The sequence below is a fragment of the Rhinatrema bivittatum genome, chromosome 6 (genome assembly GCF_901001135.1).
Source record: "Rhinatrema bivittatum chromosome 6, aRhiBiv1.1, whole genome shotgun sequence".
NCBI lineage: Eukaryota > Metazoa > Chordata > Amphibia > Gymnophiona > Rhinatrematidae > Rhinatrema > Rhinatrema bivittatum.
In genome coordinates this window covers 261,728,845-261,755,327 of record NC_042620.1, presented here as the reverse complement: position 1 = coordinate 261,755,327, position 26,483 = coordinate 261,728,845, and the positions used below count along the sequence as shown (strand labels likewise).

General features: G+C 44.8%; 1 protein-coding gene across 3 annotated transcripts in view; it reads right to left on the bottom strand.

Annotated features, from left to right (window-relative positions):
- The window catches only part of PPP4C (protein phosphatase 4 catalytic subunit), a 147,353-nt gene that overhangs the window by 76,035 nt on the left and 44,835 nt on the right, over positions 1–26,483 (bottom strand). For all 3 annotated transcript variants that reach the window (XM_029607000.1, XM_029607001.1, XM_029606999.1), the window contains exon 3: positions 22,190–22,241. In XM_029607000.1, coding sequence (XP_029462860.1) covers positions 22,190–22,241 — 52 coding nt within the window. The remainder of the gene's footprint in view (positions 1–22,189; positions 22,242–26,483) is intronic.

Below are 26,483 nucleotides of genomic sequence, written 5' to 3'. Positions count from 1 at the left end.
TAGAATGCGGCTTGACCTGTAGAGGTAATGGTTTTCCTGCCTCTATGTATGCTACATTAATTACTTCGTTGATCCAGCAGGCTATGGTCGCCCGCAATGCCGCTTCCCCTTGTTCCTTCCCACTGTGAAGAATGAACAGGCCATCAGTTTTGCGCACAGGTCCCGATCTTTTCAGGTATCTGACTAGGAGTCTGCCGACATTTAGATGGCGAAGGAGGTGGAGCCTTCAGAGTCCTTATGTTCATCTGAAGATGGTCTCGAGATGGTTTGGTTCACATGAAACTGGGAAACCACTTTCAGTAAGACGAAGGAGACTGTGCGCAGTTGTATGGTTCTAGGTGTGAGCCTAGGGACGGTTCCCAACAGGATAGTGCCTGAGTTCAGAGATGCAACGAGCTGAAGCACCAAGGATGCCGCCTTCAATGTTAAGAGGCGTGGTGGCAGACCACGAGTTGGTCTGCAGGAAGTTCTGTCTAAGCAGAGATTCCATAGAGGTGCCAGCCACTTTAGGGGTAGTCGGAGTTGTTTAACCCCTTTCCGGGAGTGGGACACATCTGGATGGGTTGCTAGTCTGATGCCGTCTACTTCGGTAGTGAAGCCAGTCAGTGTGGCAAGTTGGAGCTTGAGGGAGTTGAGTGCCAACCCCTTCTTCATACCGTCCCTGCAGGAACTCCAGGATCATGGATTATTGGCTGTCAGCAAGAGAATCCCGCGGTTCTTACACCAGGCTTCGGATACTCTCCAGATCTGTATGTAAGACAGGGATATGGAGACTTTGTGTGCTGGAAGCAGAGTGTCCATCACGCCCTTGTGTAACTGCGATTCTTCAGGCTGGGCCTCTCAAGGGTCAGGCCGTAAGAGAGAATCGAGATGGACCAACGTGGAGGATCAGGCCCTGCCGGATGAGATCCCTGTGTGGAAGTAGGCACAGAGGGTTTCCCGCAAGTAGTTTTCGCATGTCTGTGTACCATGGTTGTCTTGGTCAATCAGGGGCGACTAGTAAACAAGTCCCCTGTGGTGCTCTATCTTGCGGATGACTCTGCCCAGTGGTGGCCATGGGAAAGCGTGCAATAGGTTTTCCTGTGACCAGGTTTGGACAAGAGCCTCGAGTCCCCAAGTTGTGGTTCTCATCTGTGACTGAAGATCCTGGGAACTTGGGCACTGAGCTGGGTTGCCAGTCGATCCAAAGCTGGGAGGTCCCAGCTATTTACTATCAGTTGGAGGGCTGTGGTCGACAGCGTTCATTACGCTGGGTCTAGGCTCTCTCTGCTGGAATTGTCTGCTGAGACATTATCTTTTCCCACAAATTGGGAGGCCGCGATCCCTCGTAGGTTTATCTCCGGCCCTGTCAAGAGAGGGTCTATCTCCATAGACACCTGCCGACTCTTGGTTCCTCTCTGGCGGTTGATGTAAGCCACTGTTTTCGCGCTGTCTGACATTATTTTGATTGACTCACCCTGGAGTCTGTGACTGAATGGCAGGCACACTAGCCTGACTGCTCGAGCTTCCAGGCAGATTATGTTCCATTCCGCCTCTTTCTTGTTCTCTTGTCCTTGGACAATCATTTCCTGACAGTGGGTTCTCCACCCTCGCAGGCTAGCATGATCCGTTTCGGTGGGGATAGGCTTACTCCTCCGCTTAGGTGGACTTCCTGTAGTCACCATTGGGGTTGAACCTGAACCTCTGCTGGTATTTGGAGGTGAATTGGGTAGTCTTGGGACAGTGGGGTCCATCATGACAGTAGGGAGCACTGGAGCAGTTGTGTGTGGGCACTTGCTCACAGATAGACCTCCAGGGTTGATGCCATGAGGCCGCAGGTTTGAAGGTAGACCCATACCTTGAGGCATGCATTGGTCATCAATTGTCATGATTGTTACTTCCGTTTTATTCTCCTCAGGGGAAGGAGAACTATTCCATTTGCTGTTCATGACCCATCCGAGCTCCTGCAGTAGGCTCTTGACTCTGCTGGTCACCTATCTGCTCTCCTCCGAAGATTTTGCCCTGATCAGCCCGCCGTCCATGAGAGGATGTACCAGGATCCCCTCCTTCTTCAGTGCTGCCACCACGACCACCATGATTTGGTGAAGGTCCTGGGGGCGGTTGCTAGGCCCAAGCGAAGCGCCCGGGACTGGTAATGGTGACCCAGTATTGCAAAACACAGAAAGTACTGGTGATCCTGATGAACTGGGATGTGAAGATAGGCTTCGGAAAGGTCCAGGAAGGTTAGGAACTCTCCCGGCTGTACTGCCATTATAACGGAGCGGAAATGTGGCATCCTTAGATGACGGTTGACGTTCTTGAGATCTAAGATGGGTCGGAATGACCCTTCCCTTCTTGAAAACGATAAACTAGATGGAATAGCACTCAGTAGTTTGCTGGGGCTTGGGCACCCAAGTTATTGCCTTCAGTCTGAGTAGTTTTGTTAATGTGGTTTCTACTGCCAGTCTCTTGAGTGGGAGTGGCAGGGTGATCTTATAACTTTGTCTCGATGGATGCAGCGAAATTCCAGAGAGTACCCCTCTCGAATGATATTTAGGACCCATTTGTCAGACGTTATCTCGACCCATCTTTGGTACAAGAGGGCAAGTCGACCCTCATGACTTCTTCCTGTGGATGGACCGGTCTCTTCTCATGTGGGGTACGGCTGGAGCCTGTCCCCCGGGCCTGCTATCCTCTTTGTGTGTCTGCTCCAGGAGGACTGGTTCTTTCTGGAGGGGCGAGGTACCTGGGACTGCATTCCTGTAGGGTCTAAAGCGCTGCGGACTTCTGCCCCAGGTCCTTCTGTGGGAGGAACACTGGGGTCTTTTACCTCTATCTTCCGGTAGTCGGGCACTGGAGATTCGCCCCATTTGTTGGCTAACTTCTCCAAAATGCTCCCAACAAGAGAGATCCTTTAAGGGGAATCTCGTGAGATTTGCTTTAGATGTCGCGTCCGCATACCAATTTCGTAGCCATATTTGTCTTCTGGCTGCTACTACTAAGGCAACGCCTCTGGCTGGGGTGCGCACTAGGTCTGAGCTTGTGTCAGTGAGGAAGGATGCCGCAGATTCCATCGTATTTCCGGCCGAATTTGCGTCTCTAGAGAGGAGTAATCAGGCATGTGCTACCAGTATGCAGCAACAAGCAATCTGCAGTTTCATTGCTATTGTGACGAAGGCCTGCTTAAGGATGGACTCCAATCATCTGTCCTTCAGGGCCGCTCCTCCCTCAACGGGAATCATTGCTCGCTTTGAGACTGCACAGGCCATAGCGTCCACTTTCAGGAATGCAGGCACTCCTTGGCCGCAGGTTCCAGGGTATAGGGCTCCCAAGGGTCGCCCCCCTTTGAAGTTGGCCTCTGGGGCATTCCATTCCAGGTCATCAGTTCCTGGATGGCTTCCAGCATAGGACAGTAGCATGAGGCCTTACGAGAGGGCACCAAGATAGAGTTCCTCTTTGGTTTCACCATAGGGTCAGTGCCTGGAATGCCCCACATCTTCAGAGTCTGAGAAACAAGGGCTGGTAATTCATCCTTGTGGCAGAAGTGAAGCATGGTTTGGTATGGTTCCATCCCTAGAGGAATTTCTCCTTCTTCCAGGGAATCACTCTCCTCACTAAGGTGTCTGGACCCCTAATAGGGAAATTCTTGGTTAGGTAAGGCCTGTCACGAGGCATCCGAGTAGTGCTGGGAGGATCTTGTGCTCCCAGCCTGGGTTGAGCCTGGTGCGCAGCGGAGGCTGTTCGCAGCCCTTTGAAGAATTCCACCCAAGAGGAGGTCCCTGGGTCTATGTTCATACCAGGGGAGGGGTGGAGTTATGCCCCAGAGGTGATCTCCTGTGGGGAAGGCTGTGCTGAGATACGTAGGTCTGGGGATCAATCCTCAGTAGTTTCGGACCCCTCTGACAGTGGGGGTCCATTCCCCCTGGGTTCTTCACACCGCGGGTATAGGCAGGACTTCAATTCAGTCTGCGTGGCTCTTATGTGGCAGGCTGTGCAAAGAGAGGGCCTTCTGGCCTTCTTAGACACTGGTGCCATTGAATCTGTGTCTAGGCGCACAAGTTTCACTGCGTGTGAGAATTTGTGCATAGCCGTAGTTATGCGCTCGGCACTTGTGCACGGCCGGAGATATGTGCATGGCATTTATGCACGGCCTTAGTTATGCGCCTGGAGGTGCTCCAGTGTGCGCGCAGCTCGGAAGTGCACTCTGCTCCTAGTTGTGTGCACCACTGCGTGCGACTCTATGGGGTGCGCACAAGTTATGCTCATAGGCCGCCGGAAGATCCTGCGCGTACCGAGGGGGAGGGAAGATGGCGTCCCCCTTAAGGGTATCCACATGTGTGGACCCTTGGACCGGATCGGGGTCTAGCCTAACCAAGGCTGCTCGACTCGATCAGAATTCCCTCTAACTTGCTGGAAGCAGAGTCGGTACGGCGATCCGAGTTCTGGAGACCGGAGACCTTAAAGTAAAGTTTCCTTCTTACCTGGTCTCGATGTTTACTGCTTGTGTATCGGACGGTCTCCAGCTGTGGGAGGAGAGGGTTTTACCTTCACCACCGCGCTCGGATGCGCACACACTGCCTTTCAGCCACTCTGGAGGCTAAGTCCATGCCGGGACCAATGCACACCTCTGAGGGATATCGGAAATCACCTCAGGCATTCTCAACTGGGGGAGGGACCCTTAGGTTTCACCGCAGGAGAGCGGGGCTCGATCTTCTTAAAGGTACATCTCTTTCTTTTTGCTGTAGATTTCTTTTCTTTTTGCTGTAATTGTTAACACTATTCTAGTGTGGAATAGTGTCCGCATCTGCTATGGGAGACTGAGAAATACTGAAAAGCTGAGCATGCTCACGGGTATATGCAGGCTGACGTGAGCTTTGAAATCTGACTCCGTCTCCCATCTGCTATCAGGAGTACACTATACCACTGGTCCTGAGTCCATCTGGCTACATGCTAGGAAAGTTAAGGCATCAAGTCGGTTTTGGGGGGGGGGGGAGGTTAGTGCCCTGAGATGCTGAACAATCTCGAGAGGGCAGCTTCGAGGAAGGTTGGGGGTTTTTTTCTTCATGATTTCAGTTTATCTTCATCTTCTTTCTTTCCTATTAAGATGTTTTTATATAGAAATATAACCATTTGTTTAAGTATAGTGAGGATAAATAGAGAGCTCCGCGCACTGTTGCGTGGAAAAATTTATACTGAGGAGCCTGAGGTAATCCTGTCAGATTACAGGAGGGAGGGAGCACCTAGCTAAAAGACTTTGCTAGTCTTAGAGAGCTCCGCCACCTAGTGGCATGGAGAATGTACCCATACAGCATGGTTAATTCAGTTGCTTATCTAAGTGAAAAGTATCAAAGCCCAACTAATCTGGGAGGGTGGAAGTTAGGGCTGTTCTGAGTTTGATCGATTCAAAAGAAGCACCCTCTTTAGCATAAAGTGGCTATGTGATTTAGAATGAGCACGAAGAATTTCTGGTGCTTGGCAACTCTTCTGCATACATGCTGAAACTGTTTCTTCAATCCACCTTGCTACTTGTATCTTTTGAGGCCATTTCACATTTGCACTGACCTCTATATAAAATAGCCTGATTTATAAAAACAATTAACAACTTCTTGGTATCTAAGAAGAATTTGACGAACATCCAATAACCTCAAAGGCTTGCTGTTGCCCTGACACTCTTCCCTTGAAAAAGCAGAAGAGAAATAAGTCTGATTTAGGTGAAAACTAAAAACTACTTTTGACAAGAAGGTACTGTACAAATACTTATTGAATCAGAGGTAAAATTCAGAAAACAATCTCTACAGGAGGCAGCCTGAAACGCAAACACATATCGGTGAACAAATAGCAACTAGAAAAAAACAACATCTTTAAAGAAAGATCTTTTAAGTTTGAAATGGAGATGTTAATAGACTAAGCTTTTGGTACCAAAGAAAGGTTCCAATGAGGAACCAGTGGTCTAAATTGGGGGACATATTCTCTTAACCCCACGAAGGAATCGAACACCATCCAGGTGGGTTGCAACTAAGACCTCTGAACTCTACCTCTAACATGAAATTGCAGCTACCTGAAGATTTAGTGAATTTAAGACTAAACCTTCATCCAAGCCTTGTTGAAGAAAGATTAAATTTTTTGAAATATCTGCTCACCAAGGAGACACTAATCATTCTTTGCAATGTGCTTCAAACACCCTATTTGAACATAAGCTAGGGAAGTAGAATTATTCTGAGACTTTAACAGAATAGAAATTACAGAGCAAGAGTAACCTTCCCTGCACAATCTTGTCCTCTCAAGAACTAAACCGTAAGATATACTTGAGTAGGATCCTCCATGATAACTGGCCCCTGGACAAATGGGTCTCGATTTCCTGAGAACTGTCATCTCATTAAATCCACATACCAAGATATTCTTTGCCAATCCAGTGCTAATACAATAACTCAAGCTTTTTCCATCTGTTTTTCTTAAAGCCTGACCTATCAGCAGCCATGGTGGGAATAACAAAACTTTAACTCCCCTCCTGACCAAAACTGATCTATGCGTCTATCCCTTCACTGCCATGTTCTTCACATCGACTGAAAAATCAAACATTGGCATTTTTGTGAGCTGCCATAGGACTAATTTGAGGAGTGTCCCAATGGTTCATTATCTTCTGAAAAGCCTCCCGATTGAGCTCCCCTTTGCCTGGATCCAGCTTATTTCTGCTGAGAAAAGTGGCCTAAACATTTTCCAATCCCGCAATGTGCATTGCCAAAATATGTAGAAAATTCTTCTCCATCCAAGAAAACATGTTTGTCTCTTCAGATGCTCCTTGACTCTGAGTACTTCCCTACTTGTTCACATAAGGCAACTGCAGTTCCATTTTTGGAAAGAACTATCAATGTTCTTTCCTTTACTAAGGGCGGAAAATGAATAAAGGCTAACCAAATTGCCCTGGTTTCCAACCTGTTGATGGCCCATGAGACATCCTCGAGTCTAAAATCCATGAACTATTTGATCTTGACAATACACCCCCAATCTGACAGGCTTGCATCTGTAGTGACCAGAATCCACAACGAATTCTTGAAATTCACTCCATTTACTAAATTTTGAGGTATTAACCAGCAATAAAGACTAATAACTGGACATGATAGGGTGAAAGCATTTGTAATTTTGAGATTGAGGCGACCAATGAGAAAGAACAATACTAAAGAGGTCACAAGTAGGCTTTGGAATTCAGTACTAGATTTAAGGCTGCAGCAATCATACACAGAAGGTAGTCCCAAGCTCTGAGTGCTTCCAGGGCTACAAACTTCTCTACTTGAACTATGATTGTGGAAACATTTTGAAGTTAGAAATACATGGCCCATCTTTGTATTGAATTGAGCTTCCAGGTATTCTAGAGACTGTTCTTCTGAAAATTATCTAGCCTAAGCTTTCTAAAACCTGGACAACTGTTGGGTACTTCTATTCCTTCTTGATAGGACTTGGCTCTGATCACTTAATCATATAAAAAGGATAAACCATGATACTCTCTTTAAACTGTTCATTTAAATTTTTGGCATAAAAAGATAACTGGACAAATATCACAATAAGAGAGAAAATCCATAGACAGCATCAGCAGCCACATGACATTTGTGATTAAATATCAGCAGTAATAACTTTAGGCACTGAAGAATTACCTCCAATGAACTCTGCTCAAATCCAGCTTATAAAATATCCTATAGCATCCCTATATGAGAAACTTGCATTTTCCCCCCTTTACTCATATCTGAGCTTCTCAATGTCAGCTATATCTTGAGTTTGCTTGTGCTAATATTCAAGGGAAGGGTTAAATTTCCAGAATTTTGCAATGGTAAACCAGGCAGCAAGCAATAGTCGAGTAACCAAGATTCTATTGTGATGAGGGAAAGACACCTATCCCACTTTCCAAGGAGCCTCAACAAGTGTGTAAGGTGTACTGGATATTGAATAATATTGGAGACCTTTTATGCTATAATGAACTTTAAAAGTACTTCAAGGATTTGGGGTTCGGGTTCCTACATCCTTCCTTTCCTTGCCCCCTTCCCCCCACCCGGGTTGTATACTTTTCCATAGACCAGTCTATTATGTTACTTGTTTTTATTGACATATATATTATGTATGTACACTGGTAACCTGCCAAGTACAATGGACTGTGGAGGCTAAAAAGAAGGTTTTAAATTACATTTAAATTAAACTGGACATGAGGACTAGGGGGAAGAGGAACCTGACTACATGATCCTCTCATTTGCATACATTTGTAATCACTGCCCGTGAAATGGCCTCCTCTCTCTTGTTCCCCTGTTCCTTCTATTGTAGCATTCCCAGGACAATGGTAATGAACTATCTAACAATGGATCAACAGAACCAACAGGTCCACCAATGATAAGTGATGCACTCGTGAATTAACTTGAAACATGAGCATGACTGAGCATAATCTGCACAGATGCATGCATTTCATTAATTGTGTGTTCCATATTAGGTGCTACAACCCAAGAAAGAGATCTAGGTGTCATAGTGGATAACATTGAAATCGTCGGTTCAGTGTGCTGCGGCAGTCAAAAAAGCAAACAGAATGTTGGGAATTATTAGAAAAGGAATGATGAATAAAACGGAAAATGTCATAATGCCTCTGTATCGCTCCATGGTGAGACCGCACCTTGAATACTGTGTACAATTCTGGTCGCCGCATCTCAAAAAAGATATAATTGCGATGGAGAAGGTACAGAGAAGGGCTACCAAAATGATAAGGGGAATGGAACAACTCCCCTATGAGGAAAGACTAAAGAGGTTAGGACTTTTCAGCTTGGAGAAGAGACGACTGAGGGGGGATATGATGGAGGTGTTTAAAATCATGAGAAGTCTAGAACGGGTAGATGTGAATCGGTTATTTACTCTTTCGGATAGTAGAAGGACTAGAGGACACTCCATGAAGTTAGCATGGGGCACATTTAAAACTAATCGGAGAAAGTTCTTTTTTACTCAACGCACAATTAAACTCTGGAATTTGTTGCCAGAGAATGTGGTTCGTGCAGTTAGTATAGCTGTGTTTAAAAAAGGATTGGATAAGTTCTTGGAGGAGAAGTCCATTACCTGCTATTAAGTTCACTTAGAGAATAGCCACTGCCATTAGCAATGGTTACATGGAATAGACTTAGTTTTTGGGTACTTGCCAGGTTCTTATGGCCTGGATTGGCCACTGTTGGAAACAGGATGCTGGGCTTGATGGACCCTTGGTCTGACCCAGTATGGCATTTTCTTATGTTCTTATGTTCATGTGTATTATGGGAGCACTGCTCATTTTTCCTAAGGTTTCAGAAATATTATGAATGACTCAATCATCCACACTCTTCATTGATCTCTTCTTAAGGTGCTCCCAACAGTTGGCTGAGGAACCCAGACACAGCATAGCATAGCACATAGCCACTTACATACAATCTATAGTATTATAGGCATTTAAAAATTGTGTTTTAATTTGATGCTGAAATCAAATGGACAATGAATCCTCTGAAAACAATGAATTATAATACAATACAGTAAACCTCCTATACCAAAACAGCACTATGAAGAGACAACATTGCAAATATTACATAAGTCCCAAAACACCAATGCACCTCCTATGAAAATAGAACAAGTTGAAATATTATAGATCCCTACCAAGCTGCATGCTAGCAAAATACCTAATCTTGGTCACATATGCAGAACACAGACAAACTCTCACTACAGATAAAGAGAGAATAGACTATCAAGAGAAATGTGCAGACAAAAACTGAACTGGAAACCACAAGATAGATTTAAGAGAGTCTGTATGCAATGCAACAATGGAAAAACAGAATTACCATGTCATTAGAACATCAAACTATAAAATCCAGAAATATAAATGATAGTAAAACTATACTTATGAATAAATATTTCAAAACAGTTGACAAAAATATCATCCAATTAAAAACTCTTTTTTAAAATTTCCCAAACACCAATAAAATATTTCATAACAGCAAACACATCAAACACGCAATAATTAAAATAAAGTTTTAAAAAAGCCCTTGCTCGCCATACCTGGGAACCTTTGACTTCTAGTCATCCTGAGATTGTCATGGATTACTGGGAGCTGGGAGCATACAAACTCTCTTTACTCACAAATACTCTCCAACATGCACACACATTCTCTCTCTCTCTCCTATACACACAAACACATGAGAGAGACAACATGTGAGAACGTATAGAGGAGAGAAAGCATGTGAGAGAGCTTATGTTTGTGTAAGAGCATGTCTGTCTGTGTGTGTGTGTGTGAGCATGTGTGTGTAAGATGCTGCACAGGCCCAAGGAAGGAGGCTGCTGCTGTCTCTACATTCTGAGGAGAGGGACAGAAAGCACCTCTTTGTGTGTGTGAGAGTGAGCATGTGAGAACACGAACACACACACAGCAAATGTTGCTTACCTGCAACAGGTGTTCTCACAGGACAGCAGGATGTTAGTCCTCACATATGAGTGACATCACAGGATGGAGCCCAATCACAGAACACTTCTGTCAAAGTTTCCAGAACTTTGACTGGCCCCTACTGGGCATGCCCAGCATGGCACTAACCCTACAGCCAGCAGGAGTCCCCCTTCAGTCTTGTTAAAAAGCTACAGGTAGTGCCAAAAATAAAATAAGAAAACGTTATGAACCCAACACCGCGGGGCGGCGGGCGGGTTTCGTGAGGACTAACATCCTGCTGTTCTATGAGAACACCTATAACAGGTAAGCAACATTTGCTTTCTCAGAGGACAAGCAGCATGGTAGTCCTCACATGGGTGAGTACCGAGCTAAGGATGCCCGAGTATGCACCAAATGTACGCAGACGTGCAAAGCACTAGGCCTGGAATGAAATTTGGCCGAGGGCATCCTGAACCCCACTGGGCAGGCAGAAGGGTGTTGGTACGTTGTAAATAGGTTGCGCAAGACAGTCTGGCCGAAGATGGAATCTTGTCTTCCGGCTTTATCTAAGCAATAATGGGAGAGAACTCCAGGTTGCAGCCCTGCAAATGTCAGGAAGCGGCACCGAGCGTAGGTGTGCTACTGAAGTCGCCATGGCCCTCACAGAGTGTGCTTTAACACGGTCTTGAAATGGAATGCCCGCTTGTTGATAGCAAAAGGATATGCAGACCGCCAACCAGGAGGAGAGAGTCTGTTTACCCACAGGCTGCCCCAATTTGATAGGATGGAAAGAGACAAATAATTGAGTGTTCTTTCTGTGGGCAGCTGTACGGTCTATGTAGAACGCTAGAGCCCGTTTACAGTCAAGGATATGCAGAGCCTGCTCTCCTGGATTGGAATGGGGCCTGGGAAAAAAGGTAGGTAGTATAATGGATTGATTGAGATGAAACTCCGAAACTACCTTAGGCAAGAATTTAGGGTGAGTGCGGCGTATTGCCCAGTCCTGCAGAAGTTTAAGGCGGATAGGTAACTAGAGCCTGTAATTCACTAAACCTGCGAGCGGAAGTGATTGCCAAAAGGAAAATTACTTTCCATGTGAGATATCGAAGGTCAGAGGATTGAAGAGGCTCGAATGGTGGTTTCATGAGCCGACCCAAAACTAGGTTGAGGTCCCAAGAAGGGGCCGGAGGTCGCAGAGGAGGATTGAGGTGAAGCAAGCCCTCCAAAAAATGTGTGACAAGGGGTTGTACTGATATGGGAACATCCCTGATACCTTTATGGAAGGCAGCTACCGCACTGACATGCATCCTGATGGAGAAAGTTTTTAGACCTGACTCTGACAAATGCCAGAGATAGTCCAGAAACTTCGTGATTGGACAGGTAAAGGGGGTCAAAGGACTGAGAAGAGCACCATGACGTAAACCTGGTCCATTTGTAAGAATAAGATGTTCTCGAAGGTTTCCATGAAGCAATCAGGACACGGGAAACTGGTTCAGAAAGGTTAAGGATTAAAGGTTAAGGATTAACTTTCAACATCCATGCCATCAGGGACAAGGCTTGAAGATTGGGGTGGCGTAGGCACCCGTCATTTTGAGTGATTAAAAGCGGGTCTTTTCCCAAGGGAATGTGCCTGCGAATGGAGAGATCCTGAAGTACTGGAAACTACACTTGGCGCGGCCAGTGAGGTGCTATCAGGATCATGGTTCCCTTGTCCCGATGTAACTTCACGAAAGTCTTCGAGAGAAGTGGAAGTGGAGGGAATGCATATAGGAGACCATGATAGAGAGAACGCGTCTCTTGGCGGAATAGTGTTGGCTGTGAGTGAGAGAGCAGAAGTTGTCTACTTTGCGATTTTGAGATGACGCAAAGAATCTATTTGAGGATAACCCCATTGTTGGAAGATGGAGTTCGCTACTGAGGGGTTGAGAGACCACTCATGCGGTTGAAAGGTGTGACTCAGCTTGTCTGCCAACACATTGTCCACTCCCAGCAAGTAGGTGGCCCTGAGGTACATCGAGTGGGATAGGGCCTCCGCCAATATCTGTGCAGCTTCCTGACACAGAAGGTAGGAGCCCGTCCCTCCCTGTTTGTTGATGTACCACATGGCCACCTGGCTGTCCATCTGGTTCAGGATGACTTGATTGGAGAGGCGATCCTAAAATACCCTGAGAGCATATCTGATTGCTCGAAGCTCCAGGAAATTGATTTGGTGTTTGGCTTCCTCTGGAGACCAAGATCCTTGTGTCTGCAGATCGGCCACATGGGCTCCACAGCCGAGGTTGGAAGCATCGGTGGTGAGAGTTATTTGAGGATCTGGGGCCTGGAAGGGCAAGCTTCGAAGGAGATTGACCTGATTTCTCCACCAGGCGAGAGACTGATGGAGTGAGTCGGTTACATGGACAATGGTCGACAGGGGCTGTATGGATTGAGTCCATTGTGACCTTAGAGTCTACTGCATGACTCTCATGGCTGAGCGGGCCATTGGAGTGACCTGAACTGAGGATGCCATGTGTCCCAGTAGGATGAGAAAGTAGTGTGCAGTCATGGAGTGCTGAGACTGTAGCTGGTGTGCAAGAGACACGAGAGTGAGAGCTCGCTGTCGAGGCAGAAAAGCCTTTTCCTGCAAGGTGTCCAAGTCTGCCCCAATGAACGACAAGGTTTGTGATGGGACTAAATGTTGAGATTACTACCTGATAATCTCCTTTTCCTTAGTGTAGACAGATGGACTCAGAACGAAATGGGATAGTATCCGCGTGCTAGCAGTTGGAGACGGATCTGACGTCAGCACGGGGTATATATATCCCCACAGGAAGCGTAACAACTCAGTAATCTTCCTTGCAAAAGCTGTTATAGATGTGTGTACTGACGCTCAGTGAAAAGTGAAAACAGAATTCCCCTGACCGATTGACAGTAGCTGGAGACCGCCAGCATTCACAACTGGAAGGCGTAGACACCTGGTAGAGTGTACGCTCTTATGGAAATAGATGACATGGCTTACCTTGAATCGGTGAAACCCATGTACACAGGCAGCTGGGCGGGATGCTGAGTCCATCTGTCTACACTAAGGAAAAGGAGATTATCAGGTAGTAATCTCAACATTTCCTGGCATGTAGCCAGATGGACTCAGAACGAATGGGATGTACAAAAGCTTTACTCCCAGCCTGGGCGGGAGGCTGCCTGAGGACCATGTAGTACCGCCCTCGCGAATGCCGAGTCCTCCCTAGCCTGGACATCCAGACGGTAGAACCTGGAAAAGGTATGGAGGGAGGACCATGTCGCCGCTTTACATATTTCTGCAGGCAACAGCATCCTGGATTCCGCCCAGGATGCCGCTTGTGCTCTGGTAGAATGAGCCTTGACCTGTAGAGGCGGAGACTTCCCAGCCTCTACGTAAGCTGCTCTCATAACTTATTTAATCCAGCGGGCGATAGTGGGCCGCGAGGCCGCTTCACCTTGCTTCCTCCTGCTGTGCAGGACGAACAGATGGTCCGTCTTTTGTAGTTCTTGTGTCACTTCCAGATATCTGGGCAGCAATCTGCCAATGTCGAGATGGCGTAATAAACGCCCTTCTTCAGATTTCTTCAAACCCGCCGTGGTAGGCAAGGATATGGTTTGGTTAAGATGAAACTGTGAAACCACTTTAGGTAGAAAGGAGGGAACTGTACGAAGATGGATAGCCACAGGAGTGATTCTGAGAAAGGGATCACGGCAGGACAGTGCTTGTAGCTCTGAGATGCGGCGTGCTGAACATACCGCCAGTAGGAACACCATCTTCAAGGTTAGAGAACGGAGCGACAGGCCCCGAAGGGGTCTGAAGGTGGATCCTGCGAGGAAATCCAAAACAAGATTGAGGTTCCATAGGGGCACAGGCCACTTTAGTGGCGGACGAATATGCTTGACTCCTTGCAGGAAGCGAGAAACATCTGGGTGCTTGGCGATGGTCTTGCCATCCCTCCTGGGACCATAGCAAGACAGCGCAGCCACCTGAACTTTGATGGAGCTGAGGGAGAGACCCTTCTGAAGTCCATCCTGCAGGAAGTCCAACACAATAGGGATTGTGGTCGCATGTGGATTGGTGCCGTGAGTGTCGCACCATGCCTCAAATACTCTCCAGATCCTTACGTAGGTGAGGGACGTGGAAATCTTACGAGCTTGGAGGAGTGTATCTATCACGGGCTCCGAGTAACCTCTTTTCTTCAGTCTAGCCCTCTCAATGGCCAGACCGTAAGAGAGAATTGAGCTGGATCCTCGTGGAAGATGGGACCTTGACGTAGAAGGTGGATGATGGCCCCCAGCAGAGGCCACGGAGGAAAGGCGTATAGCAGAGTCCCTGGAGGCCATGGCTGGACCAGGGCATCGATTCCGTGTGAGAACGGGTCGCGCTTGCGGCTGAAGTATCTGGGTACTTGAGCATTGGACTTGTCCGCCAGTAAATCCATGTCCGGAATCCCCCAGTGATCCACAATCATCTGGAAGGCTGTAGGGTGACAGCTGCCACTCTCCCGGATTTAGGCTTTCTCTGCTGAGGAAGTCCGCTGTGGTATTGTTCTTCCCGGCAACGTGGAAGGCGGAGATGTCCTGCAGATTCGCCTCTGCCCAGGCCATCAGTGGGGCGATCTCCAGAGATACTTGTCGGCTTCTGGTTCCGCCCTGACGGTTGATGTATGCCACCGTGGTGGCGTTGTCGGACATCACTCTGACTGCTCTGTTCTTCAGTCTGTGAGCAAACCAAAGGCATGCCAATCGGACTGCCCGGGCCTCTAGACGGTTGATGTTCTACGCTGACTCTTCTCTGTTCCACCGCCCTTGTGCGGTGAGTTCTTCGCAGTGTGCTCCCCAGCCGCTCAGGCTGGCATCTGTGGTGAGCAAGGTCCACGTGGGTGAGGACATCTTCGACCCCCTGCTCATGTGGTTGGACTGCAACCACCACCGCAACTGGGTCCGCACTCTGGCTGGCAGATGAAGGCGCGTGGAATAGTTCCGTAGACGGGGGCTCCAGCGAGAGAGCAGGGAGTGTTGTAGAGGTCTCATATGGGCCCTCGCCCAAGGTACCACTTCCAGGGTAGATGCCATGAGACCAAGAACCTGCAGATAATCCCAGGCTATGGGCCGACTGGCTCCCATCAAATACTGGATACGCTGCCGAAGTTTCAGCTTTCTCTTGGTAGTGAGACTGACTGTGTCTGCCCAGGTGTCGAACTGTACTCCCAGGTATTCCAGTGACTGGGAAGGATGTAGGCAGCTCTTGCTGAGGTTGATTACCCAGCCCAAGCTTTCCAGAAGGGCGATTACTCTGTCGGTTGTCCGAAGGCTCTCCTCTCGAGATTTCGCCCTGATCAGCCAGTCGTCTAGGTAGGGATGGACCAGAATTCCTTCCCGCCTGAGTGCCGCTGCTACCACTACTAACTCGTCTTGTTAGCGAAAACTGAGAGCTTAAATATCTGGAGCTGGTGACGTCATCTCAGAGGGACGCCCCTGAGATTCGTGCCAACGCTAGTACATCAGTCCGGCTGCAGGCGCCCTTATGCATCTGGTCAACATGGCGGCTTGCAGCGTCGAGCCAGTCCGGGAACACCGGAGGACAGCCAGGAGACACCGCAGCAGCTAGCCTTCCATCAACCCCGAAGGGAGTCGCCAACGAGGTAAGGTGGGCAGAGCAGAGACATCGGACAGCAATGGACATAACAGTGTGAGGGTCAGTGATGGACATTGTTCAAGTGCAGTCAGGGCACCGACGAAAACTAGATGCCATGGCCTTGACAAAATTTAGCCACGGTGTAGTCGATGGCCGGTAGGCCGCAAGGGAAAAACTCAACTGGAATCGACCACAAGCAGGTAAAAAACTTACTGTTCGACTGCGGAGCAAAGATATCGATAAGGGGACCCCTGGGGGGTAAATTTTTTTGAAAATGTTGATGAAGTTCCGTGAGGAAAAATTCCTGTCAGGATCTCTGAAGAGCTCCTTAACCGGCGTGGCTATTGCTGCACGGAAAAAAGAAGACTGAAGGGGAACCCCTGCTGGCTGCAGGGTTGGTGCTATGCTGGGCATGCCCAGTAGGTGGCAGTCAACGTTCTGGAAACTTTGACAAAAGTGTTCCGTGATTGGGCTCCATCCTGATGATGTCACCCATATGTGAGGACTACCATCCTGCTTGTCCTGTGAGAAGAATTTAAACAAATACTGGATGAAATTTCTAAAGGCTCTAGTCCAATCCAGACAGAATACAATACTCTTTGGAATGCAGTGAGTGGAGGGCCAATTCATAATTATGGATAAAATAGACATTTATAAAATGAGTGAGGTGGAACGAGTTACAGTATCTAACCTTTCAAAAAATACTAAAACAAGGGGATGCTCCACAAAACTAAAAATCAGAAGATTCAGAAAAAATCATAGAAAGCAAAACTGCTTACTTGTAACAGGTGTTCTCTGTGGACAGAACAGGCAGCCACACAGATGGCTGACATCATACAAGGGTGCCAAGTTGGCTCTCTCTCTCTTCTAGCCCAGAAAGTTCGTTTTGCATCTTTTGGGCATGCACAGGAATACCTGTTCTAATGTTGCTGAGTGCTTCTCTCTCAGTCCATTTCCTAGCTGTCTTCAATTTCCTGGGAAGAAGGGAGGGATCATGTGGCTGTTTGTTCTGTTGTCCATGAAGAAAAGCTGTTACAGGTAAGCAACTGCTTTCTTCAAGGACAAAGCTAACCACCACACAGATGGGATTCCCCAGCTAAAGATTTATTTTTTTTTGCAGGCCATTATGTGGAAAATTGGACTTATTTCAGTATGTTACCGAGCACACATCGACCACATTTACTGTCTACTCGAGATTTTTGTTCTAAACAATGTCAAGTAAGTGTATTTTAACAACGTTGCTGCCTTGCAAATGTTTGGCACACAATTGGAATTTAAATGAGCTAAAGTCATGGTGATAGCTTAGTTAATGGGTCTTTACACTGAGAAGAACTTATGAGTTCACTGTTTCATAACAATATAAGGCACATTTTGAAAGCAAACCAGACAGTATTTGGTCACTGGATTTCTTTTCTTATTCGCAAAAGATATGAACAGTAGTGTGGATTTTCTAAATGTTTTAGTTCTATTTAAAGTTGAACAAGAGTGCTCTTCTACAATCTAGTATATGGACAACCTGTTCCTGTGCTATTGGATGAGACTTTGGGAAAAATGTTGGTAATGTCTGGTTCAGATGGAACTAGGATACTACTTTTCGGTAAGAACTTGGGGGTGAGTTCTTAATACTATTTGGGGGTTTTTTTAATATTTGAGCATATGCAGGTATGTTACTAGCGCTTGAGTTTACTTACTCTCCAGGCAGAAATTATGGCTATCAGGAAGAACATTTTCCATGTCAGAAAATTTAAGTCTGTTGATGCCATACGTTCATATGGTAGGCTCAATTGTTGCAGCACTATATTTAGATCCCATTATGATAGTGGTGCCTTTATGGAGGCCTTAAAAGTCCCTTAATAAATCTTGAAATTATTGGATAATGCAATACTGGTCAAGCTCCTTCACTGCAATAATAGCCTGCAACTGTGCTTAAGTGCATTCCTCTGGAGTTAGATTTTAAGCTTGCTTTTATAAGGTTATTTGGCAAGTAAGCAACTCTGGGATAGTATAAGAAAATGGGTTTATGTTTTATGTTTCACAACTTTTCCATTTATAGTTATATGACCTCTTAGTTGCTGATTTCCTTATGCCTAACAATATTTCATTTGTATTTTGGGACAGTTGACGTTCTTGGATTATTTCTGCTTTCAATAAATATGCCTTTAGTGCCAACAACTGAATGCTGAGCTAGAGAAGTATTCCTCTGTACTGAATTAGGTTGTCTGGAATCAATGGCAACTTGATAGGTGGGACTATTGCTAGTCTTTGAGGCTATAGGAACCAATTATGGCTTGGCCAAAAAGGCCATTTTGTCTTTTCTCAATTTAAGGATTGTCTATCAAGGGAATTGAAGGGAATGCATATAGCAGGCTTTTATTCCAAGAAATAATTAATACATCCATTGCTAGTGCTTGGTAGCTGGTCTCTATGAACAATACAGAAGTTTGTGATTGAATGGCAATGCAGAGATGTCTGTTATTGGTGTTCCCCAAATTTTGAAGAGGTCCTGTAGGATGTTGTTGACAGACTATTCGTGTAGTTGAAGTTGTCGGCTCAGTCTCTCTGCCAGGATGTTGTCTTTTCCAGAAAGATATATCACTAAGATTAGCAATGGAAGAGAGAATGCCTGTTTCCAAATTTTCATTGCTTCTTTGCAAAGTTGATAAGAAACTATACCTCCTTGTTTGTTGATGTAGAACGTTGATACTTGATTGTTTGAATTTGAATCATGTCTGAGCAACAAAACCGTGCATTGTAGATTGCTCTCAATTCTATAATATTGATGGTCTGGAGAGCAGGTTCATGTTTTGAACAAACCCCCTGAGTGCAGATAGAATAGATATGCACGCCCCATTCGTGGTTTGATGCATCCGCTGTCAATATTTCTTGTATTTGCAAGGGAGTATATGCTGTCCTAGCACAAGATTCTTTGTCCTTGCCCACCATTTTAGTGAGTGTAACAGCTGTTTCGTTATCAGTATTTTGTGATTGAGAGACTAGATATGTTGACTCCAGTTGTTTTTCAGGTTCTCCTGCGCTTGTCATCTTCAACCTTTAACGTGAATTGTTGAAGCTATGTGACCCAATACTTTCATGTATTTTCTTGCCATAGTACATTTTGTTTTGAAAAAAAGACCATATAAGCATTTGAATTTTGTTTGCTCTTTGTAAGGGAAGGTAGGCCTTCCATTTGATCACCTATGAATTCTAGCTGTTGACTTGTCACTAAGCTAGATTTTTTAAAGTTTACCATAAAGCCCAGAACCTGCATCATGGCAATGATGAAAAAACTAGTAAATTTTGCTTCTTTAGGTGAACAGTCACTTGATTAAAACTCCCTGTGGTGCCGTTAGACTGAAGCATTACACTCTGTTTTGATAATGATGGTCTTGGAGAGCGAGTCTTAAGTATTTCATATGCTTTTATTGATATGGATGTGTGTGTAAGCATTTTTGAGGTCCAACTAAGTTAACCAATCTTGTTGGAGTGGAAGGACTGTACCTAATGAATTCATTATGAATTACTCTCTCTTTAGAAAAAGTATTCAATTCTCTTAGGTCCAAGATTGATCTTTTTTGGATTTGGAAATATTTGGAGTAAAATTCTTTTCCTTGCTGACACTTTGGGAGTGGTTTGACTGCTTTGGTTTGCAGTAGGGTCTGTAATCATGTTAGAAATTTTAACTGTAGACTGGAATATTAATATGGGTTAATTTGTTTTTTGGAGATTTAAGCATTCAAAGTTTAGGTGATATCCTTGGTGAATGATTTTCAACACCCATTTTATTGGAGGTGATGTGAACCCAATTTCTTCTTGAAGAACTTTAACCTTTCCCCCCTGATTGAATGTTTGGAAGTGGGTTCTGTGATTGTTTTTGACCTACATTAAAACTGTTCGTTAGCCTCTGCTGAGACTGTTGCAACTGTCTTTGCTGTTGTCGGATACAACCTCTATCTTGGTTGCAGTTGAATCTCTCTGCACACTTTATCAGTTAGGTTTTCAGGATTGCCACAATGAATATGGATGGGATAGATTTACATACACTGGAAAGCCATCCATACTCAGTAACCGTCCTTAGCAAGGAACCACAAACCATTGCTCCTTTCAGATGCTGGTTTACATGGAACCTAAATCTGGCTACTAGTCACCACTAAACAATGGTAGACACTCCTCCCCTCCATGCTCTGTGAATGCTGCATCCGCAGTATCCTCAAGTCAAATGGGAAGAGCAGAAACCTGGCCTGAAAATTAAACCTATGTTTCACACATTGCAGTGTGCAATATTTGCCACTGAGCAGGCCCAGCTTCTAATCCCTTTTGAAGGCAAGTTTGACAACCATGCTCTGGTGCAGCAACTGACATGGCTGAATCCAGTTGCTCTTTGAACACTCTTTTTGCATCTGCATCTTATTTGTAGGAAGTACCAAATATCGGGACTCTCAAAACTCCTAAAGGAGTTAAAGTTGTCCTTTAGAGGCATCCTGAAACCTCCAAATCAAATCAGATAATCTCAGTCATCCTCTGTACAAAATCAGGAAAGCAAATATCCTTGGATACAGAACAATTCCCTGCCAATTGCGAAGTGTTCTCTGAAGGGATATCTGTAGAGTAGCCTTCTTTAGCAGAACTTGTTACATAAGAAAGATTCAGAGCCCATTAACTCCTTGGGCTCACTGAAGACAGCAGCAGATGTTATCTGAGAATGTACCACCTGAGGCACCAAGAACTCAGCTTTGATAACAAACTTGCCTTGGGTCAAGGAAGACAACATTGATGTGGCTTCCTATGCCATTTGGTCCTTCTCAAGTCTCACTGTGGTGCAGCTAAATAGTGTGGTGTGCTAAGTCAGTATTGATGCCAACATTCTCAAAGGAGATACATTGAAAAACAGATTGTTTGAAATGCTCATCAGTATCAAGGATCCTAATACCTAAACCATGACGTGTCTGGTGCTCTAATCAAGTGCCTCTATGATCATTCTCACTGCTTGGAACACTGGAATAGACAGCAACAGGGTAGGCCTCCTAGGTAACTGGATATTCAACAGACTTTTAAAGACTGCTCTCAAGTCCCTTTGATTAGCCCTTAGGAGACTGAAATGGCTCAGCCTTACAGCAGAAGTCAATGTAGCTTCCAGTCATAACCATTTGCAAGCACAGAAAATTCTACCATAACCAAATTCTGAGAGCTGAATGCATGCCTCCATTTGACGCTTGGCACATGCTCATTTCAATTCAAGCTGGAAGATCAAGTCTTAAATCAACTCTCAGGCCTATCCTTGGAGTTAAGTTAAAGAATAATTTTGGTAAGGTATGGTCACCAGCATGACCGTGATTGGCTCCCATGACCTTTGAGGCTAGATTCTTGGGGGATTTAATTTCAGACAGTAGACTCAAAAACTTTATTGCTGAGCCTGGTCCACTCATTGCACCATCCTTGAGCAGATCTCACAGCCAGACATATTGTGGACCTCGCCCAAAACATGTGAAAAGCTCTTTTATGAGAATCAGTAATTGACATTTGCTGAATGCATCTTAGGCAAAAGTCTGCTTCTTTGCTACTGTTAGAAAAATTGATGAGGAAAAATCAAATGAAGAAATTTTTATTCAAGAATTGCTGAGAAAAAACACAAAACTGAATAGGCTGAGAAAGTAACATGTTTTGCCAACAACTCACAGAAACTCAAAAGTTAACTTTAATTGCTAAGAATTTAATGGAACTCTGTATAAAAACAAAGCCACTGAGGTGCCAAAGGTACAATAAAGCAGAAAAAAGTTCAATCGCCTGATGAATGTGTGTGTAGATGTCCAATGATGATGGCTGATAAAATAAAACTGAGGCAGCTACAGGACAACAGACACATGGGAAACTCTTCATATGCCATGAAAGACTTTACAAGTATTTACCAGAAAGGTCTGGAAGATGCTCTGCTTGGCATATGTGATGGCCATGAGATTACTTGTGAGACTGCTGATCTGCTTTCTTGAGAATATAATCTAAAAGTTTATACTGTTTAACTCATGTATTGTAATGATTAAATCTCTTTGGAACAAACTTGGTCAATTAAAATTCTTAAAAGTAGTGAAACAGGCAAAGAATGCTATAGAAATTTTATACTATGCTGCTATTCTATGAGATTTAGTACAAGCATTCCTCACCCTCTTCATTCTTACCGTGACTGGTGAGTCCACTCTCTGCACATTGCTCTCTTCAACCAAGATTTCCCTGAGAAAGAAAGAAAATGGAATAGAACACAATCAAAAACCAACTGCAAAGGCACAGCTCCTTTGCCTGCTGCCCTATCCTAAGACAAGGAAGCCCTCCAGCAAATCCCAATCTGATGTGTGCAGCAGTGCCAGAGACCAGCAACACAGGACACAATGACTCCTCACAAGGTCTCTGCTGCTCAAAGCATGTGACAGAACTGCTTATAATAATGCCATGAAGGAAACTACTGGACTTGTGCTGTGATTGGACAAGACAACTTGGTAGACGGCACCCACATAACCTCCATCACCATCCATTATTCACATTCAGAGAGTAGTAGCATGGAACACAATTTACAATGAATGGCAATTTGCTGCTGTTTTAGTTTCAATCAAAATGAAAAAGCAAAATGAAAATTCTGTACATACTTTTTCCTTACAAGTTTATTGCTTTGGCTTTCAAATAAAAAGGAACCCTTTCAAAATTTGGACAGTTGGGAGAACGGGCATTTGGGCACTAATAAAAAGGAAACAACTAAATGCTTGATTGGAAAGAACTAAATTCCTCAGGCTTTTTAATGTTTTCAGGTCTTTTCGGAACAATTGCAAAAGCCATGTTATTCTATTTAAATGAAAAAAGAAAAAAAAAGATAGATAAAATGCAGAAGATACTTTTGGATTTCCCTAATACTTTGCAAGCACCTTGTGAAAGCTATAGTCCCTATTACAGAGCAGGGCACAGTCAGCTACATTTGATGCCTGAATGCAAAAGCAAAAATTGGGGGCTGGATTTCCAAATTAGTTTTTGTTTTAAAAGTGATATATTGTTTTAGAGAATGGACAGAAATAGTTGAACCTACTTTGGCTGTGCTAGTGTGCTTTTGTAGCCATTACATTGATTTCTTTAATATTTGAAAAATTTTGGCACGCACATGGAAGACCATAAAAGAGGACAAAACAAAATAGCAAGTTTGCTTACTACAAATAGTGTCCTCTGTAGACACAGCAGAATGAATTAGCCAGGATATGTGGAATGACATCTGGCAGTTTCGAATGGACTTCTCTCTTAGCTAGTAGAGCAAAAGCTCTACTGAACATATATGGGAATTCCTGCACAGGCGTTGCCTCGTGAGCCCCTCAGTTGAATTTAGAGCTAATTCTAACTAGGTAGCCTACTCTCCAGGGAGGTGGACAGGTATTTAGCATGGTTAATTCATCCTGCTGTCTACGGAGAACACAGTAAGCAAACTTTCTCTGTCAACAAGCAGGGTTGAATTAGCCATGACATGTAGGGAGTCCCAAGCTGAGGGATGTAGTAGAGTGTTTACTGAATAAGCAATCCAGACCCCACTATGGAGAGTAAACTACTGAATGAACAGGCTATGCAAAACTACTTGCCTAAATTTACTGTCACTCTTTGAGAAACTGTTTAGACAGTAATGGGACACAAAGCTGTGCACTGACGATCATGTCACAGCTTTGCAGATGTATTCAAGAGGTATGGCTCGCAGATGAGCCTCTGATGCAGCCATAGCTCTATATTTGATGAGTCTTGATGGTGTTTATAATTTGTAGACTTGCCAGCATATAGCAGTGCACAATGCAGTCTATTAGCCAGTTCGACGGTGTTTGTTTGGCCTTGTTATGCCCAGTCTGTTAGGATCGTAATAGATGAATAATTGCAAAGTCTGAATGTGGCCAAGTCATTCTTTTGTATTAAGCCAAAGCTTGGCTTTATTTTTATTTATTTATTTTTTTATTTTTTTTACAGACTAAGGTATGAAGAGCTTTCTCACAATCATGTGCGTGTGGCTTTGGGAAGACCGTAACACAATGACTTGATTAATATGGAAAGCAGATACTACTTTTGATAGAAACTTAAGGATGGGTGGAGAGTGCCACCCTATTGTGGAAAAATTGCATATAAGGCAGATAATGAATTAAAGCCTGAAACGCACTGACTTCTAGCTTACATTATTGCTACAAGGAATACTACTTTCCATGTTAGAGAAAGCATGAGAGAAGCCAACTCCAATGGCTCAAATGGCAATTTCATCAGTTGTGCTAGAACCACACTTAGGTCCCACAGAACAGTGTTTCACAACTGGAGGTTTAGCATGCCTTTCATGAACTTTGAAACTAAGGATAAGTGGAGATTGGTTTAGCCTTGATTTGAGTATGGTAAGCTGCTGTGGCACAGAGATGTACTCTTACTGATGAGGTACTAAGTCCTGAACCAGGAAGAGTAAATAGGTTAGTAGATATTTAGGTTCACATGCAAATGGATCCAAGGTATTGTGCTGACATCATGTGGAGAATTTTTCCCATTTAAAATTGTAGGCCCTTCCAGTTGATTTTCTGGCAGACACTTATGTCCTCAAATTCCTTGGGTAAGAACAATTCAGCAATCATTGAGTGCTTAACATGCAAACTGTCAAATTAGGGGAAGGGAAGCTTCAGCTGAAACACTACATCCCTCTTCTTCAGTTAATAAGGATGGATCTGATCTGAGAAAGGATGACTGCTGGACAGCTGTACTAGATATGTGAATCAAACATGTCTGGGTCATACTGGAACTGAGGATCAGACAGGCGCAGTCTTTAAGCAATTTTGCATTGTTCTGGCTATCAGTGGAATTGGTAGAAAAGCATACATGAGATCTGCATTCCAAATGAGCAGAAAAGCATCCTAAGTGGATATGAAGTTGCTAGGAAAAATGGAGAAAAACTTTTCCAGTTTTCTGTTTTGCTCTGGTTGATTGCTACAAGTTCCCATAGACTAAATAGTTTGTCGGTCATTGACTGCTACAGAGACTATGTGTGTGGTCAAAAACTCTGCTGAGGCAATTTGATGTGTTGGAAATCCCTGGAAGGCAGGTCATTTGCAGGACAACTTGATATCTGTATGCCCATTCCCATCTCTTTATCACCTCTTGGCAGACAGTCCATGACACTGTACCTCCGTTTGTTCATGTAGAACATGACTACCTCGTAGATTTGAATAGGAATGTTTTTTCCTTGGAAGAGGCAAGTGAACATCAGAGCATATCTGATCTGTCTCGGTTCTAAGGAGATTGATCTGAAATTGTTTTTCTATGAATGACCAAGTTCCTTGAGTTCGAGAGGAACTGTGTGGGCTTCCCAACCCTTTGTGAAGTCATTCATCACCAATGTGACTTGGCGAGGAAGTGGATGGTGTGGGGATCCTTCCTGAAGAATCTAGCGGGGGGGGGGGGGGTGTCTAGCCACCATCACAGATCCTTTTTCATTTCCTGTGAAATTCTCACTTTTGTGGTCCCACTAAAAGCAGAAATCCTATTGCAGAAGAAGTATGTGAAGGTGGGTTAGTGAAAATACATGAACTACAGCCATTATATGGCCAGAACGACAAGAACTTCTCTGGTCACTGCCTGATCCAAGTTCAACAGTTTGTATGTAAGGCTTTTCGTGCCTTGCTCCGGGAGGAGGGGAGGGGGGACTGGCAATCCCGAGCGTAGGATTGCCCGCCCTCTCTCCCCTCGCTCTCTTGCTACTTTTTTTTTTTTTTTTTTCGTTTTTTACGCTTTGGTTGCTTGCTTCGGGAGGAGGGGAGAGGGCTGACAATCCCGAGCGTCGGAGAACTGTCCACTTCCTGGTACCAGCGTGGCCATGAAGCGTTAGGCCCGCGCACCCAGGATACTGTATAGGCGCTCTATACAGTAAAATGGGTTGCGCGTGCCTTACGCTTCACAGAAGCTTCTTAGACGCAGCTTGCATTTGCAAGCTATTTACATACAGGATCGAGCGGTAGGTGAGCTGCACTGTGCGTGCGGCAACCGCAAGTGCGCCGGGCACTAACGCAGCTCTTCCTACCGCTCGGTACTGTATTGACCTGCAAGAGAGCAGTAAGTCACTCTGGCTGACTAACTGAAGTTAGACTGTTTGGATTCTAGACGCATTCTAGCAGCACAGTCCAGATGTATTCCACACTTTAAGAAAGGTGGAAAGAAGGCAAAATGATTACCGGCATAGTTAAAAGGGGAGGTGAAAGAAGCTATTTTAGCCAAAAGATCTTCATTCAAAAATTGGAAGAAGGATCCAACAGAAGAAAATAGGATAATGCATAAACGTTGGCAAGTTAAATGTAAGACATTGATAAGACAGGCTAAGAGAGAATTTGAAAAGAAGTTGGCCATAGAGGCAAAAACTCACAGTAAAAATATTTTTAAACATATCCGAAGCAGAAAGCCTGTGAGAGAGTCAGTTGGACCATTAGATGATCG